Consider the following 27,616-nt stretch of genomic DNA (forward strand, 5'->3'; position numbering starts at 1 on the left):
ACGCTGAGACATCAATGTTAGTTCAGTATAATGCTCCTCTAGAAAACTTTCAGCTATTTATGAGAAATCTAGATTCACTATTGAGCTACCTGTCAGACAAGAAGAAACATACAGTAGTTTGTGAAGATTTCAATGCAGATTTATTAAAAGATTCGGACAGGAAAAATGAACTAGAATTATTATTTGAGGGTTTCAATCTAATTTCAGTAGTCTATTTTCCAGCTTGAGTGCAGCAAAATAGTAAGACACTGACTGATAAAAATTTTATAAATGTAGGTCAGACTGAACCAATTAATGTGTACCCAATTGCAAATGGACTATCTGATCATGATGCACAATTAATGGAAATAAACAATATGACATCTTAAAACCCTGAGACAGGTTCAAACAAAGCAGTGAGGCTTATTAAAGCAAACAGGATTCATTGTTTTAAGAATAAGTTAAAAGAGGTGGTATAGGATGAGGTATACACTGATGAGCCAAAACATTACGACCACCTGCTTTATAGCTTGTTTTTCCATCTTTTGAATGAAATAAATCACAGATTCTGCATATCACAAACCGGACAGTTTGTTGGTAGGATTGTGGATGTATGTGGCATTAGATGCCTATGCAAAGGTAATGTAATTTGTGTAAATAATAGGCCGCTTATTATACGAGGTGATGGCGCATGATAGCGACCCAGGTGGGTTCCATAAGATTTACACTGAGACATCAGTATAGTGCTCCTCAAACAACTGTGGCATGGTTCTGGCTCCAAGACATAGACAATTGTACTGCTGAAAGTTGACATCGGTGTCAGGGAAGGCATCAAGCAGGAAGAGGTGCAGGTGGTTCGCAGTTGTCAGCATGTCTGATTAGTACCACAGGTCTCATGCAAGCATAGGAGAATGTCTCCCATAGCATTTTACTGCTCCCAGCAACCTGATTCCGTGGCGCGCTGCACGTTTTGAGCCGCCATTCACCTCGATGACAGCATTTGTGGAGACGACTATCGACCTAGTGTACAAAAAAAATGTGATTCACCTAATGAAATGTTTCCATTGATTGACATATTTGATTGTGTAGATCATGATACTATCAAATTCAAGTTTTATGTAATTGATGGCTTAACATACATCTGGTCTGAATCATACTTGATGAACAGAATGCAAAAGGTTGTGCTGAATAATTCAGACAACATAAGATGGGTAGAAAATTTTAGTGATTGGTGTGAAATCGCAAAGGAAGACCCACAGGGTTCAATTGTGTGTCCACTCCTGTTCCTTATATATGTGAATGACCTTCCGTATAACATTCAACAAGCAAAACTGGTAGTTTTTGAGGGTGATACTAGTGTTGTAATAAATACCATTAGAGAGAAAGTAACAGAAGATTTAGTAAACGATAGTTTCCAAAGATTTATTAAACTTTCTCTGAAAATGGACTTTCCATAAATTTTGAAAAAACACACTACACTCATTTCTGTACAACAAATATAGTCATACCAACAATTGATGTAGCACACGAGTAGGAGTCAGTGAGTAGGGTAGAATGCTTCAAACTTTTGGATGTACATATTGATGAAAACTTGGAAGAAGCATGTTACTTAGCTTCTCAAACAATTATGTTCAGTTACTTTTGCTCTAACAAACACATCAGTCTCCTGACATATTTTTCATATTATCACTCAGTAATGTCATACAGAATAATTTTCTGGGATACTCATCATTTTTAAAGAAAGTACTGCTCCCACACAAGGGGGCAGTAAAAATAATATGGGTATTCACCCAGAGAAATCATCTAGGTGCCTCTTCAAGGAGCTAGGAATTTTAACTGTGCCTTCACAACACACATTTTTGCTAGTGAAATTCATCATAAACAATTTGAGAAGAACATATGAATACATACATACATACAACACTAGAGGTGAAAAATGGTCTTTATTATCCATTGTTAAATATGTCAGTGGCTGGGAAAGGGGTTCAATATGCAACAACAAAAATTTTTGATCATTTGTCCAATAACATAAAAAGTCTGTCAGACAGCGAAGTGAGGTTTAAATCTAATTTAAAATCATTTCTCCTGGACAACTCCTATTTTCTTAATAAATTTCTACTTAAAAGCTGATAGCCGGAAAAAAACTTGCTTTTAAGTGTAGTTGCATGAGTAGGAAGAAAATGACTGTGTTCACTGATGTCAACAGTAATTATGACATATTCCCCATCATTTTGATAAAAGAATTGTTCAAATGACCTCCAGAACATATAACTAACTAACTTACTTGCAATATTAATAACAACTGTTCAAATACAGAAACAAACTATTGTAGAATGAGCACTCATTCCTTCTGAACTTATTTCTGCTCAACCACATTAGTTACAGATTTATATAATTAATTGCAGAACAAATCTGTGTAAAACAATTATTACTTTTTGCTAAGAGAGGTTTTTATTTCTTTTAATGTACAACAAATTTGTGTAAAACATTTGCTAATTTTCACTAACATATGTTAAATTTTGTATAATATGTTTGTAGAGACAGTTGTAATGAAACAAACCTTTAGAACACTTTCTTTTACTATTAACAAAGAGATAAATAGAACATCATTTTCTTCACATTATGTCTACAGTTACAAATTTAGACAAAATCAGGTATACAAACAAAAAATAACAATTTTAAAAAATTTTATTGGCTGAGACCCAGTAACTGTGCGTTATTTAGTTGCGTTATTCAGTTGCACAAAATTATTGTCTAATTGACCATGGTTTCGACTACACTAAGGCAGTCTTCACCAGTATAAAAATTACGTAGGATTACCTAGAAAATATAATGAAATACAATATACTTAATAGGAGTACTTCCATGAATTGTACAAACTGAGTGTACTTACATCCAATCGCACCATGTGTGAAAAACGTCTGAGCAAAAGTGCTCATCAAATAGAAAATGTCACAAAAATAAAAACTAAAATATAAAGATGTAACATGTTTGTCAACTGTATAAAAAATTCCAGGGAAATACAATGGCAGCTGCGGGGTTGCTTAGGGTCAAGAACTGCAGCAACCTAGCCATTATCGTTAGTCTAAACAGTTAACAGGCCAAGGCAGCCACAAGGTGGACACGAAAACAGATTTATGCAATCTAGCAAGAAGTAATTGAATTACAAACAACAGCAAATGAGGCATTGCAAAGACAATTTTAAACATAACAGGTAACAAACAGGAATCAGTGTATAAAGTTACAACAGAATGTGACAGTCTTTTTTACAAAAGAAAGTATGGCTCAAATAATGTACAGAGAATACATGAAAATGGAAGGGAAAACGATGTTCAAGAAACTACATTGAGGAGAGTATTGCCATTCAGACCATTTTTAATCAGCAGCTCTATACCTTTAAAAAAGTTTTTGTTGCGTAATTGCAACTGTTCGTTAAGAATGAGACCATCCTTCAAAGATGTGTGTTTAAAAATTTCTAGCTTTTCTAAGAGGTTAAGCCTAAAGCCTTTTTTCTCAGAGTGCAAGATCTGGATGTCTTTTACATCTATAGGTTTAGATCCTGTGATTAACAAATGATCAGCGAAAGTTGGATTGTGACTATTGGTGCCGTTTTTGCCTAGAAGGTGTTTCTTAAATCTTATCAAAATAGCTCAGCCTGTTTGCCCCATGTAATAGGTGGGACAATTGCCACAAATAATTTTATAAACACCAGAATTTTGCAAAGGGGAAAGAATAGGTTTCAAGTTATGGATGATGTTACTTTTTTAAAGAATTATTAGTGGAGAAGGCAACTCTACAGTTGTATTTATTTTGAAACAGACATTGTATCCTGTAAGAAACTGGACCCAGAAATGATATAGAGAAAAACTTTTTCTTTTCATTAGGTTCATTATTAGAAAGGTCTAGGGTGGTGATCTCTTATTGGTTTTCCTACTAAAAATATTATCTACTATAGAAGGACCATATCCATTATTGACAGCTGACCATTTCCAGAATGAGATTTTCACTCTGCAGCGGAGTGTGCGCTGATATGAAACTTCCTGGCAGATTAAAACTGTGTGCCCGACCGAGACTCGAACTCGGGACCTTTGCCTCTTCAGGAGTGCTAGTTCTGCAAGTTTCGCAGGAGAGCTTCTGTAAAGTTTGGAAGGTAGGAGACGAGGTACTGGCAGAAGTAAAGCTGTGAGTACCGGGCGTGAGTCGTGCTTCGGTAGCTCAGTTGGTAGAGCACTTGCCCGCGAAAGGCAAAGGTCCCGAGTTCGAGTCTCGGTCGGGCACACAGTTTTAATCTGCCAGGAAGTTTCAGCTGACCATTTGTTAATCACGGGACATAATCCTACGGATGTAAAAGACATCCAGATCCTGCACTCAGAGAAAAAAAGGCTTTAGGCTTAACATCTTAGAAGAGCTAGAAATTTTTAAACACTTATCTCTGAAGGACAGTTTCATTCTTGAATCTTCCTGGAAGATTAAAACTGTGTGCCGGACCGAGACTCTAACTCGGGACCTTTGCCTTTCACGGGCTTGTGCTCTACCAACTGAGCTACCCAAGCACGACTGACAACCTGTCCTCACAGTTTCAATTCTGCCAGTACCTGGGTAGCTCAGATGGTAGAGCACTTGCCCACGAAAGGCAAAGGTCCTGAGTTTGAGTGTTGGTATGGCACACAGTTTTAATCTGCTAGGAAGTTTCATATCAGTGCACACTCTGCTACAGAGTGAAAATCTCATTCTGGTTCTCATTCCTAATGAACAGTTGCAATTACACAACAAAAACTTTTTTCAAGGTATAGAGCTGCTAATTAAAAATGGTCTGAATGGCGACACTCTCCTCATTGTAGTCTCTTAAACACCATTTTTCCCTTCCATTTTCATGTATTCTCTGTACATTATTTAAGCCATACTTTCTTTTCTAAAAAAGACTGTCACATTTTGTTGTAACTTTATACACTGGTTCCTGTTTGTTACCTGTTATGTTTAAAATTGTCTTTGCAATGCCTCATTTGCTGTTGTCTGTAATTCGATTACTTCTTGCTAGATGGCGTGAATCTGTTTTCGTGTCCACCTTGTGGCTGCCTTGGCCTGTTAACTGTTTAGTCTGACAGTGGCGGCTAGGTTGCTGCAGTTTCTGGCCCTAAGCGACCTCGCGGCTGCCATTGTATTTCCCTGGAATATTTTATACAGTTGACAAACATGTTACATTTTTACATTTTAGTTTTTATTGTTGTGACATTTTCTATTTGACGAGCACTTTTGTTCAGACGTTTTTCATACATGGTGTGATTACATGTAAGTACACTCTGTTTGTACAATTTATGGAAGTAATCCTATTAAGTATATTGTATTTCAAGCCATGTCATTATAATTTCTAGGTAATTTTTATCCTGGTGAAGACTGCCTTAGTGTAGTCAAAACCATGGTCAACTTGACAATAATTTTGTGCAACTGAGGTGGCTATACATACATCCTGTAACTAAACACTAACAACTTTGTCAGTGCAAGGAGATATAATCTAATGTCATATCTCTGTAAAATAATTTCTCTACAAACTTCGTATACATCTTTAGAGGAAAAGTAGAATGGGTTATAATATTATTTAAATGTTTATTACTGCACTCAAGTAAAGGCATTTTTGCACTTCAATTCAAAGACTGACCAAATTTGACTAGCTTCATTAAAGACATAAAAATGCAAATTCTCCTCATGTTTTCAGTTATCTGCTTTGTAACAAAAACTACATACCACTAACCAAAAATCATATAATTCCAAGAATCTAAGTTATTAAAACAAAATTGTTGAGTTGACTAGTAAATGTGGCATTACCCACATATCGGGAAATGCCTGTCTCTGTGTACAAAGGAAGAGGAAGTGCTTTGTCGGATGGTCAGAGAGAGAAACGTCAGTGGTGGAACCTAGTAGCTTGTTATGCTTTGACGCTTGGCAATGTTGCACATCAAACTGTGTTTTTGTAAACTGTGACTGATACATACAGTAGTAATGAGGAGTTGACACAGGTTTTGGAAACAAACAAATGGAAAATATCTTGTATCCAGTTTGATAATAAAATGGCCCAATGTGCAACTTTTGAAAACAGCTGGAGAAAGCAGAAAAAGATTGGCTTACCAACCAGGCAAGTACCAGAATTCAAATTCTTAACCTGAATGTATTCCTCCTGCCACATAACTACAAGCACTAACACATAAACAGATGTACTGTCATCATTGTCAGAAGAGCAATCTAACTCTTTTTATATATGAGAGGGGTTTACGTGTGGCTTTCGAATATAAGGCTGGATGTTTTATAAAACAGTTATGAAACTGGGTAACTCTATGTCTTGTTGTTATGTTACATGGTAATGATGATCTGTTTACAGAGAAGCAGCAAATTATTGCCTATGGACAATTATGACATGTGATCGGAAAAAAGTGAGTGAAAAGACAGATTGGCAAAGAGAGCAAGCAAGCTGCACAATAAGATGCTACGTGGAAGCTATATTGAATGAAATTAAAGAAAACAAGCCTACAGGACCAGTGTCAAAGGAATAAAGCCATCACTGCAGCAAAGTGACATGGAGTAAAACGAATAGTTCAATTTTGGGATGAAACATTGATAAGGATAAAAATGGGTACCAAAAAGGGAAGCAGTGATGATAGAGGGGCTGTAGGGAGAGAGACGTCCAAGTACCACATGAAAGAGAAGAAGCCAGACTTGCACAAACTGATGACTTCTATTTTTGCTAAACTAGGAGAACTAAATACAGGTATCTTGAGTGTGAAAACAGACTTGGAATTTAAAATTTCAGATGTCCAAACCCAAATGTCAAGTGACAAAACAGAGGTATAGGAGCATTCTGAGGAACACACAAAATTTGTTAATAAACAATTCACAGAATTCAAAACTCAGGCAGCACAGGATGTATGTGCATTTGGTAAAAGAGTCTAGTGCACGAGGGAAAGGAGTGGTTTTTGAAAATCAATTTGTTAAAGACTTTGATAATCATAAGAAATTGACTGAAGACCTAATGAGTAGCCACGACGTTGTATCTGCTAAAGTCAACAACATAGGCACAAAAACACCTGGGCAAATAACTAAGCTAAATAGTAAGTTTGAGAAAGTAGATGGTGATACAGTAGGCGTAAACAGGAGAGTGACAGAAATTCAAGAACTGTGTGCATCCAAAAGCTTGTTTAATAACAGTGGCAGTGCGTGGTCCAACTTACCAGTAATCCGTCTCCCCAACAACAATTTACATCTGGTGGGTTTTATTCAGCACTTTAAGGACAGTTTTGTTTTTGTTATGACAGACAATTTAAAAATAAAGTTTGTATAAGTTGTTGGAAGAAGGAGCACTCTCCTGGACAAACTTGAATGATGGACTGAATCAAGAGGTGGCCAGAATAAAGGGTAAATTTCTGAATGGACCTGTCTATAGGAACAAAAATCTCTCTGAAAGACTTCTGTAAAGCTCAATTGAAAAAATTAGTATAGTTAGTATATTTAGAGAAAGCTTTTAACGTCAAGACCCAGAAAGACATGCTTAAGAGAAGGTTGCAACACAAATTATAGAGGGAACTACTCAGTTGTCCTGATGATTCAATTGATGCATTTTTGAAATATGTCAACAAGTAGGGTAGAGTTTTGGAGAGGAACATTGAACAGAATACCAATCAGAATTTTAACTATGCTGAAGAATGAAACTATGATAGTGGAGATAATTATGGGGGTAGCTCCTATGTTGTTGTTGTTGTGGTCCTCAGTCCTGAGACTGGTTTGATGCAGCTCTCCATGCTACTCTATCCTGTGCAAGCTTCTTCATCTCCCAGTACCTACTGCAACCTACATCCTTCTGAATCTGCTTAGTGTATTCATCTCTTGGTCTCCCTCTACGATTTTTACCCTCCACGCTGCCCTCCAATGCTAAATTTGTGATCCCTTGATGCCTCAAAACATGTCCCTTCTTCTAGTCAAGTTGTGCCACAAACTTCTCTTCTCCCCAATCCTATTCAATACCTCCTCATTAGTTACGTGATCTACCCACCTTATCTTCAGCATTCTTCTGTAGCACCACATTTCGAAAGCTTCTATTCTCTTCTTGTCCAAACTGGTTATCGTCCATGTTTCACTTCCATACATGGCTACACTCCATACAAATACTTTCAGAAACGACTTCCGGACACTTAAATCTATACTCGATGTTAACAAATTTCTCTTCTTCAGAAACGATTTCCTTGCCATTGCCAGTCTACATTTTATATCCTCTCTACTTCAACCATCATCAGTTATTTTGCTCCCCAAATAGCAAAACTCCTTTACTACTTTAAGTGTCTAATTTCCTAATCTAATTCCCTCAGCATCACCCGACTTAATTTGACTACATTCCATTATCCTTGTTTTGCTTTTGTTGATGTTCATCTTATATCCTCCTTTCGAGACACTGTCCATTCCGTTCAACTGCTCTTCCAAGTCCTTTGCTGTCTCTGACTGAATTTCAATGTCATCGGCAAACCTCAAAGTTCTTACTTCTTCTCCATGAATTTTAATACCTACTCCGAATTTTTCTTTTGTTTCCTTTACTGCTTGCTCAATATACAGATTGAATAACATCGGGGAGAGGCTACAACCCTGTCTCACTCCTTTCCCAACCACTGCTCCCCTTTCATGCCCCTCGACTCTTACAACTGCCATCTGGTTTCTGTACAAATTGTAAATAGCCTTTCGCTCCTTGTATTTTACCCCTGCCACCTTCAGAATTTGAAAGAGAGTATTCCAGTTAACATTGTCAAAAGCTTTCTCTAAGTCTACAAATGCTAGAAACGTAGGTTTGCCTTTTCTTAATCTTTCTTATAAGATAAGTCGTAAGGTTAGTATTGCCTCACGTGTTCCAACATTTCTACGGAATCCAAACTGATCTTCCCCGAGGTCCGCTTCTACCAGTTTTTCCATTCGTCTGTAAAGAATTCGCGTTAGTATTTTGCTGCCGTGACTTATTAAACTGATAGTTCAGTAATTTTCACATCTGTCAACACCTGCTTTCTTTGGGATTGGAATTATTATATTCTTCTTGAAGTCTGTGGGTATTTCGCCTGTCTCATACATCTTGCTCACCAGATGGTAGAGTTTTGTCATGACTGGCTCTCCCAAGGCCATCAGTAGTTCTATAGTCATCAGAAATTTGACTAACTATGGTCACCAGAATTGGATGGCATGAATACTAGACAGAAAAACTCCAGGTCGCCACATTTTGGGTCTACAGCTTTAAGGTGAATAGCCCAAGGTATAACCATGATTCATTACACTGATAGTTTGGTAATTTTCACACCTGTCAACACCTGCTTTCTTTAGGATGGGAATTATTATATTCTTCTTGAAGTCTGAAGGTGTTTCACCTGTCTCACACATCTTGCTCACTAAATGGAAGAGTTTTGTCATGGCTAGCTCTCCCAAGGCTATCATTAGTCCTAATGGAATGTTGTGTACTCCTGAGGCCTTGTTTTGACTTAGATCTTTCAATGCTCTGTCATATTCTTCACAGAGCATCGTATCTCCCATTTCATCTACGTCCTCTTCTATTTCTGTAATATTGCCCCCAAGTATATCGCCCTTGTATAGACCCTCTATATGCTCCTTCCAGCTTTCTGCTTTCCCTTCTTCGCTTAGGACTGGTTTTCCATCTGAGCTCTTGATATTCATACATATTCTTTTCACCAAAGGTCTCTTCAGGTTTGCTGTAGGCAGTATCTACCTTAGCCCTGGTGACATATGCCTCTACATCCTTACATTTGTCTCCTATCCATCCTTGCTTAGCCATTTTGCACTTCCTCTAGACCTCATTTTTGAGACATTTGAATTCCTTTTCACCTGCTTCATTTATTGCATTTTTATATTTCTTCCTTTCATCAATTAAATTCAATATCTCTTCTGTTAACCAAGGATTTCTACTAGCCCTTATCTTTTTACTGCTTGATCCTCCACTGCCTTCACTATTTCATCTCTCAAAGCTGCCCATTCTTCTTCTTCTGTATTTTTTTCTCCTGTATTTGTCAATCTTTCCCTAATGCTCTCTCAGAAACACTCTACAGTCTCTGGTTCTTTCAGTTTACCCATGTCCCATCAACTTAAATTCCTACCTTTTTGCAGTTTCTTATGATTTAGTCTACAGTTCATAACCAATAAATTGTGGTCAGAGTCCACATATGCCCCTGGAAATTTCTTACAATTTAAAACCTGGTTCCTAAATCTCTGTCTTAGCATTATATAATCTATCTGAAATCTTCCTGTATCTCCAGGCCTCTTCCACATATACAACCTTCTTTCATGATTCTTAAACTAAGTGTTAGCTATGATTAGGTTATGCTCTGTGCAAAATTCTACCAGGCGACTTCCTCTTTCATTCCGTACCTCCAGTCCACATTCACCTAGTACTTTCCTTCTCTTCCTTTCCCTGCTCTCTAATTCCAGTCCCCCATGACTATTTTTCATCTCTGAATGATTTCTTTTATTCCTTCATACATTTCTTCAATGTCTTCATCATATGCAGAGCTAGGCATGGGCTTCATGTCTATCTTTGCTACACTAATGTGTTCACTATGCTGTTCGTAGTAGCTTATCCACATTCCTATTTTTTTTTTATTCGTTATTAAACCTACTCCTGCTTTAATCCTATTTGTTTTTGTATTTGTAATCCTGTATTCACCTGACTGGAAGTCAGGTTCATCCTGCCACTGAACTTCACTAATTCTCACTGTATCTAACTTTAACCTACCCATTTCCCTTTTTTAAATGTTCTAACCTTCCTGTCTGATTAAGGGATCTGATGTTCCACAATCCAATCCGTAGAATGCCAGTTTTCTTTCTCCTGATAATGATGTCCTCCTGAGTAGTCCCTACTGGGAGATCTGAATAAGGGATTATTTTACCTCCACAATATTTTACCCATGAGGATGCCATCATCATTTAACTATACAATAAAGCTGCATGCCCTTGGGGAAAATTATGGATGTAGTCTTCCCTTGCTTTCAGCTGTTAGCAGTACCAGCACAGCAAGTTAATGTTACAAGGCCAGATCAGTCAATCATCCAGACTGTTGCCCCTGCAACTACTGAAAAGGCTGCTGCCCGCCTTCAGGAACCACACATTTGTTTGGCCTCTCAGCAGAACCCCTCCATTGTGGTTGCAAACTATATCGCTACCTATATCGCTCAGCATGCAAGCCATTCCACCAAGGGCAAGGTCCATGTTTCATATGTGTGTGTGTGTGTGTGTGTGTGTGTGTGTGTGTGTGTGTGTGTGTGAGGGGGCGGGGGGGGGGGGGGGGAGCAGTCATACGAGGGTGGTTTGAGAAGTCCTCAGAATCACCACAAGAGGTCAGTGCTAGCGCAACAAGTTTTTCATATGATATTCATTGTACAGTTGCCTGTAAACACGTGCCATGTCAGTGCTCTTTGAAGAGAGCTCTGCTGGTGATGTGGCTCTGTTGGTATTCCCACGTAGTGATTTACGAAGATGGAAAAAATAAATAAATAAATAAAATAAAATATAATCGACATTCAAGCAGTGATTAACTACTTTGTAAAGAAAGGTATGAAAGCAAAGGACATTCATGCCGATTTCGAGAATACACCGAGAGACTCTGCTCCTTCATATTCAACTGCTGCCAAGTGGATGAATGAATTTAAATTTGGTTTGCAGGTCTTTGATGATGATCTGCACAGTGGTCGGCCAACATGTGTCACTACACCAGAAATCATTGCAAAAGTGCTCAAAACTGTCATGGAGAATCGCTGATTGAAAGTGTATGAAACTGCTCACACTTGCCAGATGTCATCTGAAAGAGTGTATCACATTTTAACTGAAGAAATAGAAATGAAAAAATTACCTGCAAAGGGGGTGCCACGACTCTTGATGCTGGATCAAAAACTCATGAGGATGGATATATCAGAACAATGTTTGGCCCATTTTAGGATAAATGAACAAGATTTTTTGTGCCAGTTTGTGACCACAGATGAAACTGGGATGCACTACTATACCCCAGAGACAAAACAACAGTCAAACCAGTGGAAACATGCTGAATCTCCACCAAGAAAGAAAACAAGGACAATTCCTTCGGCAGGAAAGGTCATGGCATCAGTGTTCTGGGATGTGAAGCGGATTCTGTTTGTAGATTATCTCCCCACTGGGCAAACAATTACTGGAGAATACTATGCTAACCTCCTGGACAAACTGCAACAAAAAATACATGAAATACAGGTTTAGCAAGTAAGAAAGTCATATTCCATCAAGACAATGTGGGCCCGCACACATGCCGTCGCCATGGCAAAATTACACAAACTAAGGTATGTATTATTGCCACACCTGCCGTATTCACCAGATATGGATCTATCAGACTTCCATCTCTTCCCAAACTGAAAATTTTTCTTGGTGGATCAAAATTCACTTCATACGAAGAATTGATAGCTGGAGTTGACAACTATTTTGCAGGCTACATGGAGACATAGCAAACTGGTAAAAAGTCACATACTTTTCACTTTTGAGATTGAAAATAAATAGTGTGAGCATGATTGTTTTGTGATATCAGGGTTGACAGAAAATTTCGTGCTTGGTGTGGGCTGGATACCTAAAATGGGTGTAAGTTTTGATTCGGGTGGAGAAAGTATAATGCTAACAGATCCCAAAGATGGAGTAACTGCCAAAACAAATATGTGCCTTGTGAATTGCGGGAATGAATGTAACCATCTCACAGAATGTAGAAGTTTGGGAGATAATAGACACATTTTACAAGAAGTTCATAGTGATCCAACAGATAATCAGAACTTGGAGGAACTCGTAAACAGAAAAGTAGATGCAGCAACATCTTTAGATTCCAGTCAGAAAAAACAGTTAAAGAAAGTCTTACAAGAACTTCATGATGTGTACTGTGACAGACCAGGAAGGGTAAAGAATTATCAATGTAAATTAAGTCTTACACCATTTGAACCATTTTTCTTAAAACCTTGTGGGATACCTTTTGCATAAAGAAAAGCTGTAGAAAAGGAAATTCAAATAATGGAGACATGGGGGATTTTAGGAAGGAGTAGGAGTGAGTTACAATCCGTTGGTACTTGTACAAGAATGAGATGGAGGATTCAGAATTGCATTGGTTTCTATATAGCTTAATAAATATCTAAAAAGAGAGAATGACCACCCTGAGAACAATGACAAAATCCTTCGTAAATTTCAATGTGTTACATATACGAGTAGCTTAGGTTTAACCTTAGATTTTCACCAAGTGTACCTGGATCCTGATTCCAGGAAACACACTGCTTTTTGTAGAGTGGGAAGTGTTTCCAATATTCTGTTGTGCCTTTTGGACTAAATGTGTCCATGGCTGAGCTTATCACTGCCTTAGTTTTTGTGTTGGGGGACAAGGTAAACTCTAAGTTGATAATCTATGTGGATGACATTTTAATAACTAATAAAACTTGGGAAGAACATCTTGGCTTATTGAAGGAAGTGTGTCAACAGCTAAGGAAGGGGGGAAGACAATAAAGTTAGAAAAGTGCAAATTTGGAGGGAAAGAGTTGAAGATTCTAGGGCACATTATTTCAGGAAAATGAATTGCATCAGATGGAAGTAAAATTGAAGCCACCACTAAGTTTCCTGTACCCAAGAATATAAACAACTAAATTCTGTTTTGCATTAACTAGATTTTACAGAAAATTCATAAATAATCAAACCCTCAATGCCACTTGTTTATTTAATTTACTCAAAAAGAAAACCATATGAAATTCGAATCAAGACTGCCACACTGCATTCAAGGAAATAAAGTAAAGAAAACAGTTATGTCTAAGATCAATTTTGTCAAGACCTGATATGTTTGTGCCCTTTTGCATATGACTGACATCAGTAACACTGGACTGGAGCACATCTTTTTCAAGAAAAGGTAGAAGGGGGAAAGTTACAACACAAGCCAACACCTTTTGCCAGCTGAGTCTTACAAAAAGATGGAGAAATCCTACAGTAACAGAGAAAAAATTATTAACCATACATTGGGCCTTTTAATAAGTTTAAAAACTACTTATTGGATCACAAAATAATCATATATAATGACCACACAGCATTACGTTATATTCAGGAATGTAAACTTTATCACAGCGGATTTCAACAGTGGGCATTGTTTTTACAGCAGTTTGATTACAATGTAAAATACATTTAGGGAAAAGAAAATGTAATCGCTGATGCTCTCTCAAGGTTACAAATAGGAAATGACAGGACAATAGAGGGGATGAAGAAGATCAGTTTAAATTATGTGTTTGAATGGAATAAAGGAGGAAAAAGAAAATTTGAAAATCTGCAAAGATATTAGGAGAAATCAAAATCATAATGACAACTGGAGATTAATTTCAAGTTTTCTATGAAAACTACTAGTATTAGGTTGTTAATAAGGGGATGTCATTTAGAAGGTGCAAACCTGACTTAGATGATTGGAAACTATGCTGGCCAGTACAATATATTGACACACTCTTAACTTACATTCACGAATTCTTTGGGCACTGTGAAACCACTAAATGTACACAGAAAATACAAGAAAACCTATACACTTGCAATATTGCTAGTAGATGGAGAGAGAGAGAGAGAGAGAGAGAGAGAGAGAGAGAGAAACAAAACATGTGAATCACACTCTACACTCATGGACAATGCTCTACGATTGTGAGAAGAATGTAATGATGACAAATACAGTTATAAAATACTTTATTTATAACCACATAAACAAATGTTTAAATGTAGATACATCACACATCTACACTTAAACATTTGTTTACATCACACACTACCCCATGAACCGTGGGCCGTGTTGGTGATGGGGTGACTTGTGTGCCTCAGCGATAGAGACAGTTGTACCATAGGTGTGACCACAATGGAGGGGGTATCTGTTGAAATTCCAGACAAATGTGTGTTTCCTGAAGTGGGGCAGCAGCCTTTTCAGTTTTTGCAGGGTGCAACAGTCTGGATGATTGATTGATCTGGCCTTGTAACATCAACCAAAACAGCCTTGCTGTGCTGGTACCATGAATGGCTGAAAGCAAGGAGAACTACAGCCGAAGGCATACAACTCTACTGTATGTCTACATGATGATGATGACCTCTTGAATAAAATATTCAGGAGGTAACACAGTCCCCCAGTCAGATCTCTGGGCAGGGACTACTCAGGAGAATGTCGTTGTCAGCAGAAACAAAACTGGCATTCCACGGATTGGAGTGTGTAATGTTAGATCCCTTAGTCAGTCAGGTAGGTTAGAAAATTTAAAAATGGAAATGGATAGGCTGAAGTTAGATACAGTGAGAATTGGTGACATTTGGTGGCAGAAGGAACAGGGCTTCTGGTCAGATGAATACAGGATTATAAATTCAAAGTAAAATAAGGGTAATGCAGGAGTAGGTTGAATAATAAAAAAGAAAATAGGAATGTGGGTAAGCTATTATGAACAGTATAGTGAACACATTATCATAGCCAAAACAGACATGAAGCCCATGACTATCAGCATAGTACAAGTTTGCATGCTAACTAGCTCCTCAAATGATGAAGAGATTGAAGAAGTGTATGATAAGATAAAAGAAATTATTTAAATAATTAAAGGACATGAAAATTTAATGAGATGGGGGCCTGGAATTCGACAGTTGGAGAAGGAAAAGAAGGAAAAATAGTACAGGTGAATATGGACTGTAGGAAAAGAATGAAAGAGGAAGCCACCTGGTAGAATTTTGCACGGAGCATAATTTAATCATCACTAACACTGGAAGAGACCTGTAGAAACAGGGAGGTTTCAGATTGATTACATAAAGCTTAGACAGAGATTTAGCAACCAGCTTTTTAAATTGTAAGATATTTCCAGGGGCAGATGTGGACTCTGACAACAATTTATTGATTATGAACTGTAGATTAAAGCTGACGAAATCGCATAAAGGTAGGAAGTTAAACAGATGAGACCTGGATAAGTGGAAAGAACCAGAGGTTGGCGAGAGTTTCAGAGTGAGTATAAGGGAACAGTTGACTAGAACAGGGGAAAGGAATACAGTAGAAGGCGAATGACTAGCTTCAAGAGATGAAATAGTAATGCCAGCAGAGGATCAAATTGGTAAAAAGTCAAGGTCAACTAGAAATCCTTGAGTAACAAAATACTGAATTTGAATATAATAGAGGGAAACATTCCATGTGGGAAAAATATATGTGAAAACAAAGATGATGTGACTTACCAAACGAAAGTGCTGTATGTGTGTGTGTGTGCGCGCGAGTGTATACCCGTCCTTTTTTCCCCCTAAGGTAAGTCTTTCCGCTCCCGGGATTGGAATGACTCCTTACCCTCTCCCTTAAAACCCACATCCTTTCATCTTTCCCTCTCCTTCCCTCTTTCCTGGCGAGGCAACCGTTGGTTGCGAAAGCTAGAATTTTGTGTGTATGTTTGCATTTGTTTGTGTGTCTATTGACCTGCCAGCGCTTTCGTTTGGTAAGTCACATCATCTTTGTTTTTACATAAAATACTGAATTTAATTAATGAAAGGTGAAAATTTAAAAATGCAGCAAATGACGCAGGTAAAAGGGAACATTTAAAAGCTGGGATTGACAGAAAGTGCAAAATGGCTAAGCAGGATTGGCTAGAGAACAAATGGAAGGATTTAGAAACAAATTTCATCGGGGGAAATATAGATATAGCCTACAGGAAAATTAAAGAGGCCTTTGGGAAAAAGAGAAGCAGCTGTATGAATATCAAGAGCTCTGATAGAAAACCAGTGCTAAGCAAAGAAGGAAAGCTGAAAGGTGGAAGAGGTACATAGAGGATCTATTCATGGGAGATGAACTTGAAGGCAATATTATAGAAAGGGAAGCAAATGTAGATGAAGATGAGAGGGAGACAAGATACTGCAAGAAGGATTTGACAGAACTCTGAAATATTTAAGTCGAAATAAGGCCCTGGGGGTAGATGACATTCTGTCAGAGGTACTGAGCCTTGGGAGAGAGAGAGACATGAGAAGACTTTCCATCTGGTGTACAAGATGAATGAGACAGGCAAAATACCCTCAGATTTCAATAAGAATGCAGCAATAGCAATTACAAAGAAAGCAGTTGCTCACAGGTGTGAAAATTACTGAACTATCAGTTTAATAAGTCATAGTTTCAAAATTCTAACACGAATTCTTTACAGAAGAATGGAAAAACTGGTAGACTCTGTCCTTGGGGAAGATCAGTTTAGATTCTGTAGAAATGTAGCTTAGCACAAGGCAGTGCTGATCCAACGACTTATCTTAGAATATAGGTTAAGGAAAGACAAAACTACGTTTTTAGCATTTGTAGACTTAGCGAAAGATTTTGACCATGTTGACTGGAATACTCTCTTTGAAATTCTGAAGGTGGCAGAGGTAAAATAAAGGGAGGAAAAGGCTATTTACAACTTGCACAGTAACCAAATGGCAGTTATACGAGTCGAGGGGCATAAATGGGAAGCAATGGTTGGGAAGGGAGTGAGACAGAATTGTAGCCTATCCCCAATGTTAGTCACTCTGTGCATTGAACAAGCATTACAGGAAATGAAGAAAAATTTGGAATAGGAATTAATGTCCTGGGAGACGAAATAAAAACTTTAAGGTTTGCTGATGGTGTTGTAATTCTGTCAGACAGCAAAGGACTTGGAAGAGTAGTTGAAAGGAATGGATAGTGTCTTGAAAGGATGATACAAGATGAATATCAACAAAAGCAAAACAAGGCTCATGGAATGGAGCAAAAGTAAATCACAGGCTGCTAAGGGAATTAGATTAGGAAACAAGACACTTGAAGTAGTAGATGAGTTTTGCTATTTGGGCAGCAAAGTAACTGACGATGGCTGAATTAGAGACAATATAAAATGTAGACTGGCAATGGCAAGAAAAGCATTTCTGAAGAAGCGAAATTTGTTAATACTGAATATAGATTTAAGTATTAGGTAGTATTTTCAAAGATACTTATCTGGAGGGTAGCCATGTAAGGAAGTGAAACATGGACGACAAACTGTTTAGGAAGAAAGAGATTACAGGCTTTCACAATGTGGCACTACAAAAGAATGTTGGATACCAGATGAGGAGGAGGAGGAGGAGATTACTGTTTAATGTCCCATCGACAATGAGGTCATTAGAGACGGAGCACAAGCTCAGATTAGGGAAGGATGGGGAAGGAAATCGGCCGTGCCCTTTCTAAGAAACCATTCCGGCATTTGCCTGAAGTGATTTAGGGAAATCACGGAAAACCTAAATCAGGATGGCCGGACGCGGGATTGAACCATCGTCCTCCCGAATGCGAGTCCAGTGTGCTAACCACTGCGCCACCTTGCTCGGTGATATCAGATGGGTCGATCATGTAACTAATGAGGAGCTGCTGAATAGAACAGGGGAGACAAGAAATTTGTGGCACAACTTGAACAGAAGAAGGGATCGGTTGATAGGACACATTCTGAGACATTAAAGGAACACAAATTTAGTATTGAAGGAAAGTGTGGAGGGTAAAAACCACAGAGGGAGATTTAAGAGATGAATACAGTGAGCAGATTCAAAAGGATGTAGGTTGTAGTAGTTATTCAGAGATGAGGCTTGGACTGGAACACCATGAATGTAATTACGAATGATATGCCTTGTAAAATGTACAAGTATTTAAAACTGACATGCTCCTAAGAAAATGAAAAATAATTCTCTTAATTAGTAAATATTACCTCTTAACAACTGAATCACCTGGATTAAATTCCTTGTTAGAAACTTAAATGCAGCAGATGAAAACTTTTATGGCCTCATTAACATGAAATACTACTCTTGCCATTCATCAGTGCATCCACTGCCTGGTAACCAGGTACAAGTGCAGCAGAGGTGTCGACATGAAAAACATTATTTCATAATCTTGTGTATACATATACTCTCACTATATTGTTACATATACACACTATTCTTTCTTTAAAAGCTTAGCTAGCTCTTAATTTAAAAGAAATAATGTTAACCAAGTACAGATCCTATGACCAGAGATGTTACTAGCCTGTACATACTACTACGTGACAGAAAAAAATTATTAAGTTATATGTATTATATAACTGAGGATTAATACACTTGTTCTCTCTGTCAGTGAATACTCACAGGTATGTTGCATATGGTTTCTTGTACAAATTGTTTCTAGATTGCATATGCCTTTTATCTTATCCAGAAGAATTTTCTTTGGGACTGTAACTTATTACTTCTATGAATCTCGTTAACATAATACAATTTTAGTTAGAAAATTTATTTCTCAGACAGGACCTGTTATATCACACAATCTAAAACAATGCGTATGTCCAACATCGTGTGGGGGATGTATAATAATTCTTCACATTACAACTAAATTTCCAAATTTAGGCCAAATCAGGTATACAAACGGACACTGACAACTTTGACAGTGCAAGGAGATATAAGCCACACTGTAATTAAAGCAATTTTACCACATAACAGAAAAATGTCAAATCTTGTAAAACAATTTCTCAACCATTTTCATATTTATGTTCAGAGAAAGTTGTTGTTGTTGTTGTTGTTGTTGTCGTCTTCAGTCCTGAGACTGGTTTGATGCAGCTCTCCATGCTACTCTATCCTGTGCAAGCTTCTTCATCTCCCAGTACTTACTGCAACCTACATCCTTCTGAATCTGCTTAGTGTATTCATCTCTTGGTCTTCCTCTACAATTTTTACCCTCCACACTGCCCTCCAATGCTAAATTTGTGATCCCTTGATGCCTCAAAACATGTCCTACCAACCGGTCCCTTCTTCTAGTCAAGTTGTGCCACAAACTTCTCTTCTCCCCAATCCTATTCAATACCTCCTCATTAGTTACGTGATCTACCCACCTTATCTTCAGCATTCTTCTGTAGCACCACATTTCGAAAGCTTCTATTCTCTTCTTGTCCAAACTAGTTATCGCCCATGTTTCACTTCCATACATGGCTACACTCCATACAAATACTTTCAGAAACGACTTCCTGACACTTAAATCTATGCCCGATGTTAACAAATTTATCTTCTTCAGAAATGATTTCCTTGCCATTGCCAGTCTACATTTTATATCCTCCCTACTTCGACCATCATCAGTTATTTTGCTCCCCAAATAGCAAAACTCCTTTACTACTTTAAGTGTCTCATTTCCTAATCTAATTTCCTCAGCATCACCTGACTTAATTCGACTACATTCCATTATCCTTGTTTTGCTTTTGTTGATGTTCATCTTATATCCTCCTTTCAAGACACAGAGAAAGTACAATGGGTTATAACTTTATTTAAATGCTTATTGTTGCATGCGAACTACAGGCATTTTTGGACAACTGCATTTATGTTTCTAAATCACATCTATTACACATTGATTCAATGACTAATTAATGACAAAATTTACCTACCTTAATTAAAGACATAAAAATGCCAGTTCTTCTTATGTTTTCAGTTATTTGCTTTGTTATAAAAACAAAATGCAACTAACCAAAAAAATCATAAAATTCCAAGAATAAAAGTTATTAAAACAAAATTGCTGAACTGACTAATAAATGAGGCATTACCCACATATCGGCAAGCATGTACAAAGAAAGGGAAAGCGCTTTGTCAGTCGGTCAAAGAGAAACGTCAGTGGTGAAAGCTAGTAGCTTGTTATGCTTTGATGCTTGGTAATGATGCACAAAAACTCTGGTTTGATTGATACACACCAGTTATGAGATTTGTTTTTGGAAATAAACAAATGGGAAACAACTTGTGACCAGTTTAATAATTAAATGACCCATTGTCCAACTTTTTAAAACAGCTGGAGAAAGCAGAATAAGATAGGCGTGCCAACCAGCCAAGTATCAGAATTCAAATTCTTAAGCTGAATATATTCCTCTTGTCACATAACTACAAGCCCTAACACATAAAAAAATGCACCGTCATCGATGTCAGAAGAGCTAATTAGCAATCTACTACTTTTTATGTATCAGAGGGGTTACACAGTGCACTACCGGAGTCAATGGAATTTATGTAAGATGATTGTAATGTCATTTTTTGCCCTTAGGTTTAATGTTCTATAGTCTTTTTTGTAATCTGTAACACCTTTTTATATTTTTCTTTTTTCACCTATGGATACAAACTCTTTTAGGATGGGGATGTAAGTGGTCCACAATCCCTTACCTCATGGTAAAACACATTTTTTGCCTCACACAGATCAATGACAGGCAAAATTGACTGTCGCTAGTGCTAATCAACTAAAGTGTTAGTGGAGGTCAAGTTTGGAGTCTGTCGAGTCAAGGTGGAGCCGTGGGCTATGCATCATGTCGTACCGGCTGAGTGAGTCCCCACCACTGTGAATTGACCCCTCAGCAAAACATTACTGATTCCTAACAAATGATATTCACTGACAAATGTTTTGTAATGCTACACTGTGTAAAACACTTTGGCACTGGTTACTGCAAAACCAGTTACCACTGTATGAACATTATTTAGCAGCTGCATACTGATTAGAAATGACTTCCCAAAGCAGTAAATCTGATTAACATTTATCTATTAGGCTACTGTCACATCAAAAGTAAAGTTAGGCTGCTGTTTCAGTTAATAACATGTATGTCTGTATGAATAGCCACCGACAAACTGTGGTGAGGAGACAGCTGGATGACCCAGTTGCTGGGCACTGTAACGGAACATATTAAAGGCTTTACTTTAATGAAGTATGCGATCCCTTCCAAATTCAACCAGTTTAACGAGTATTTATGATTATAGAAAAGTTATTGTGTATGTTAACAATGATTGCACAACATGTCTCCATAAACAGTCAACCCATTAAATTATACTGAATAACTGACCCACACAAAAGTTTATATCACTTGATCACTGATACAGCAAATGTCATCATGAAAAACACTAAGTTTATCTTAAATAATTAATATGAAGTACGAAAAATAGTGGCCAACTTAAGTATTTTGGATCTCCTTAAATAAAAATCACCCAGTGAAACCTATTTGTTCACTAGGAGCGTTTTCACTCAGTATTCACGTAATCAATCCTATTTTAGACGAAAACCAATGTAATTCTTAATAATTCATGTTACTTACTTATTTATGCAAATTAGAGAAGTCAGTTGACAAACTTCTAAAAAACGGCCTTTTTGTAACAAAGAATTATTCTGTCAAGTCAACAAATCTGTCTGTCATTTTAATAACATGTTAAATTATGTCACTCGATGCAAATTAATAACTTTTCTGCACAAATTATGATAACAGATGTACATGTGACTTATAAACTATATCTCTTTTTAGTAGTTCTTTGACAATGTTATAAATACAGGCAGTCAGAGGCAGTCGGGGGCAGTCGGAATGTCACTTTGGTGAAGTGTGTTTCTGTGTTATTGTTTGGCAAAACAATGCAAAGAACATGTAAAGGAAGTACTACTTTGTGTTGTGTTATGGTCTTTGGTGGACAGTGGAATTAATATGGCCACTAAAGTAATAAATATTTGATATTTACATATGTGTTGGTTTCGCTCGTTCTTTATCATCAAAAGCACATGAAAAACACGGGACCTCATGTGTTTACCCTAGACAACCAGATTTAGAGCCAGCATCAGCAACGAGACACAGCAGCGATCCAGCAAGCAGCAGCGATTACTACAATACAATACATTGTAATGGCGCCAACCTAACATCAAGTGCTAACAAGCTCCGTAAATGGGAGTGAAATAGTGCGTTTACAGCAATTAGCAAGATATCAACGACTTAGGCGGACCATTACAGCACGCTGCCCAACACCTCAATGACTTCTTCACAGCATGTACCATCTTCATCCTTCCTACTGACACCAGCTTTTCTGAATTGTGCAGATGTAAACTGGGAACTCTCCCTACAATATATCCCATGTTCCCATACCCCCCCCCCCAGCTATGACCTTCATTTGTTCCTGTCCTTCAACCATCCATCTCCTTCCCAATCCCACTCCAGCACTATACAGCCTTCTATTTCTCCAATGCACCCAGTAGCCCCCCCCCCCTCTCTCTCTCTCTCTCTCCCCCCCCCCCCTTCCCGTCCCAACCTCCACCTTAACCCCAACACCCAGATCACTCCTCTCATCATGCACAGTCGCTTGCAGTCTGGCATCAGTGGCTAGAGACAGTACTCACGTGTGAGTGAGTTGTGCTTATGAGAATGTGTCTGTGTTGTCTACTTTAGAAGAAGGCCTTTTGGACAAAAGCTCACGTGTTTAGCAATTTTTTGGTGTGCCTGTCTCCGACTCAACATCTCCTCTGTATGGCGAGAAGCAATCTATTCTTTTCATAATAATGTGATTATTCCATCCAGAATTTTCCATTGTTTATGCTATGACATCCAGGGGCACCAGTTACAACACACATAATGGGTATAATGGCAAGTCATGGAAAGCTATGCTCACATGGTCCATAGCAGGTATGTGGGATTTTCAAGTATACCCTCAGACCACCAGGAGGTGCATCGAGAAACTTACAGCCCACCAGGTACCTTGCCAGGCAACAGCATGTGCTCGCAAGCCGCATCAATGACCATACCTACATCTGATCATGAGTTACTGGGAGGCAGTACATCTCTTCCAAGAGAATAGTTAAATGGAAACCCAGGGACCACTGCAGACAGTTCCTGTCTATGAGAGCTGGCTGATTCATACACCGACTGCTTGCAGTTTCTCAGTTAAGTTCTCATCCATGTGATACTGATGAAGACAGTGCAATGTCGAGAAGTAGACTTCTGTGTTGAGAAACAGCTTTTGACTGTTGGTCATTTCAGTGTTTAGTTTCAGCTCCTGGGGAGTTAGTCGAGGCAAAATCCTCAGAATTGTATTTCAGTTGGAACTGCTTATGCAGTTAAATTGCAATTGTAAATTAAGATGGACTGTTTTTTTGGTTTTCAGCAGGACAATAAAGGAGCTATTGTATTTCCACTTGAACTCTTTTTCAGTTAGGAATAATAGACAGATTTTCAACTTTAAATAAATATATCTCCATTTTCATAAAAGAGTGTTACTACAGAATATTTAAATCCATCACAAAATATGTTTTCAGTCATAAATTTATTACAAACATAGGTTAATATGTCTATGTCCCTCCAAGTGCCAACAGAATACTCAATAAAAGGTAACTTTACTTATAAAACAAAATTTAAATTACTCACAAAAAGTAGTATCCACATTATTTATACTGTCAGTTCATTTTATCTACAGCACTGATTAGTAGTCATGCATCAAAATAAATCATAACAATGTGTCAGATTACATTCAGCTAAAAGTTTTATGAACACTGAAGAGACAAAATACGAGTAATCGTGCAAATATCCTAAGATTGTTGTAAAATGTTAAAAGTAAATTTTAGCTTTGCTGGACTAAGTTTTCGCTACATATGTGCTCACTGCAAGACACAAGATCTCTGAGGTACAGTTGCGATAATATTCATACAGTTGTAAATATACAGCAATTAAATTTATGTAATGATGAAATTATAAACAACAGTATCTTAACTATTAATTTAGTGAATTGTAGCGGCAATTCAATAATTAGATGTTCCTTCTGTGGAACAATCACATGTAAGCACAGGAAACTTATGTTAGGGTCAACAGACACGGACTGAACCCTCTCTTCCTTAATAAGAATCAACTTTATCGCATCACCTAGTGATTTTGTCTTTATACGGTGAATAAACTGCTTCACACATGTAAAATCAAAATGACTGTATTTTTATAAAAGTATGAAAAATAATTTATCATTGAAAACAGTTCTCCAAGAATTTTGACAGCATCATTAATAACATATTATCGGGGAATATTTTAAATGTTTTGTTCTACTGCATAAATTTTCCACAAAGGTTACCATGCATGATGATGAGGTGTAACAGTGATCTTTAAATTGTTTATATATTAAGATCAAACAATGGAAAATCCAGGATGGAATAACAACAATATTAGGAGGGAAAAGAAAGAAGAAGAAGAAGAAAGGATTGCTATTCACTGTGTAGAGGACACAATGAGTCGCAAACAGATGCAAGAAGAAGACTGCTACACACTGGAGCTTTCGGCCAAGAGGCCTCCTTCTGAAGTATAAAATACACACACAAGCACAACTCTCATATACATGGTCACTCTCTGGCCGCTGCATTTAGATGCAACTTCTCTTCACATCAGGTGTAATTACATTTACTTATTAATAAACAAAGATTTAACTCCTGTTAAAATGGCATATTTAGTTGTTATTATGTGACTGTAGGTATATTGAACACAAATTAAAGAATCACTTGGGTAAACAGACCATTTTAATATTCCTAAATAGATCCACCCGTACTTAGTCTTAAGACTGACTCCTATGAGAGGGGCGGACTGAGATAAATTCAGATGTAAGAAATGTGACCCAGTAGCTCAATCAGTAAAGTCACTCGAAGAAGAGCAGTTGATGTCCACTTCACCTTTAACAGATGCACCCCCTGCCCCCTCCAGTACGTGCAAGGACTTGAACAACTGGCAATACTATGTGTTTGTGAAATTTTCCAGGTTATACTATAGTTCACATTTTACATAGCAGAACATTCAACAATTGCCTTAATGAAGTCAATTTCTTATCACAGTAGAGAAAAGATATACCATGATGTACCGTTCTTTAACAGAATCATTCCTTGTAAAACAATATGATGTTCCAACTAATCTTCAACTTGGTAATTGGTTCAAAAAATATGATGAATGTGTTAATAAGCTATTGCATAAGGACACAAAAATGCAAATTCATTGTCAGAAAGCTATAAACATTAAGCAACACAAGAAACAAAAGTACGTACCTCCGTAACCAATGGCGTTCAGAAGACCTTTGTCAGATGGTTTAAGATTTAAATCACAATGAGCCGCCGGAAGCAGGTAAGACATTGCAGTTGTGCTGAACTGATGAGAAAGTGAACAGCAAATAGCTGACAGAAGTATGAGGTAGTTGTATTTGCCAAATCCTGAAAAACAAAGTCAACAGTAAACTCATCTTAAATTTTCTAGAAATTAACCATACTGTGCAATTGTTTCATTCACTTGTATGAGTAGAAACAATATATTATGCTGACATTTAAATGAGACAAAAATTATGTGTTTACTTAAGGAATCCACATCAAATTCCTTCAGCACATGCAATAAATCACAATCTTTCATTACTGGAAGTAAAACACAGCTACAGACTTATTAGATGAAGTAACAAGAAATGCATATTTTTTTATAAACATTGGGAATTAAAAATTTGTATGTCTGATGCAATCTACATATACTCATGAGAAACAGATCAACATAATTAGAGGTAGCTACTGTGCTGGAGAGAATGAATGCTCCTGTTTCTATGGCAATTGGAATACTTCAATGTGTCACCTAGACTTGGAAGTCATCAAATTTTGTACCGGCTACCAGTATGAGATGTTTATGCTGTTCCCTCTTCTTTTAGCTTTACTCAGAATGAAGTTTAATATTAGTTTCAATATCCAGTATCTGAAAATTATAAGAGTAACTTTATCAGACTTCAAAGAAATGAAAGGAAACTCCTAAAACCAGATAAATGTTTTCTTTTTTTTCCATAGCCAAGTTATTACTATAATGTGTGTAGTTTTTTTTTTTTTCTTTTTATTCTTTTAGGTTCATATGTATGTCAGAAGGCAGAAAACTTCTCAAAGACTAATTTTCTTCCACTTTGCAACACTGCCTATCTGCATTGTCCATTAAGCCCTCTGAGCTTTGATGATCAAAGTCTTGAAGAGTATCTGTAAATTGATTTCTAGAAACTGTGAAAATGATGTGCACTATACAGATTTCCAAGTAACATGGCTTTCTCCCACATTTATTACCACCACAAATACTGTGATGACCAGATCAAGTTTCATAATACACGTTTTATGCAAAACTTTCATATTACATGTTTTATGCAAGTTGGTACCTCTACCTCACTACATCCTAGACAAGGCACTAACAACATAATCACTACATGAAGTCACAGTCCATTTTAGACACAATACAAGTATTAGCAGAACACAGGAGCTGTAGATTATGCAAACAGTGCACACATTTGAGCTTTCGAGATAGACACCAAGATGATTAAATATCAACTGCATAAAACACAATAAAAGTCCAGATTAAACAACATCTCCATCAGCTCAAAAGAATTAATCTACATCCACTGCTTGATAAAAATATATCAGATACTCCACGCAAGCATGCTGGTCATATACTCAGAGTTAAAAAGATTTTTTCAGAAATTTTAACGTGAACTTCACAAACAATGAATAGTTGTATAGGTGTCAACATAGTAATAGTAAGCTGCAACTTTTCTATACGGAAGTCAGCACTGTAAAGAGATACTGCAAACTCAAGAATCGACTTTAACACAACACAAGCTAGCTGTGGTTTATCAAGATCTTCCATAAATGTTGTGCAAGTGCTAGCTGGTCCACACTTAAAATTTCAGGTGATGCCCAACTATTTCCAGACTGGCATATGGGCATATTGCGATCTTGGGAACTACAAAATCATTTAAAAAATGATAGGTTATATTTTGCTAATTAGGATGGACTTATACACGTTAATAATTTATGAAATATATTGTGAGTTGACAAAAAGAAAAGTTTATGACAAATATTTTGAGCAAC

General features: G+C 37.3%; 1 protein-coding gene across 2 annotated transcripts in view; it reads right to left on the reverse strand.

Annotated features, from left to right (window-relative positions):
* Positions 1 to 27,616, reverse strand: part of LOC126263006 (synaptic vesicle glycoprotein 2C-like) — a 429,984-nt gene that overhangs the window by 158,455 nt on the left and 243,913 nt on the right. For both annotated transcript variants that reach the window (XM_049959967.1, XM_049959968.1), the window contains exon 3: positions 25,784 to 25,945. In XM_049959967.1, coding sequence (XP_049815924.1) covers positions 25,784 to 25,945 — 162 coding nt within the window. The remainder of the gene's footprint in view (positions 1 to 25,783; positions 25,946 to 27,616) is intronic.

Source organism: Schistocerca nitens, chromosome 6 (genome assembly GCF_023898315.1).
Source record: "Schistocerca nitens isolate TAMUIC-IGC-003100 chromosome 6, iqSchNite1.1, whole genome shotgun sequence".
NCBI lineage: Eukaryota > Metazoa > Arthropoda > Insecta > Orthoptera > Acrididae > Schistocerca > Schistocerca nitens.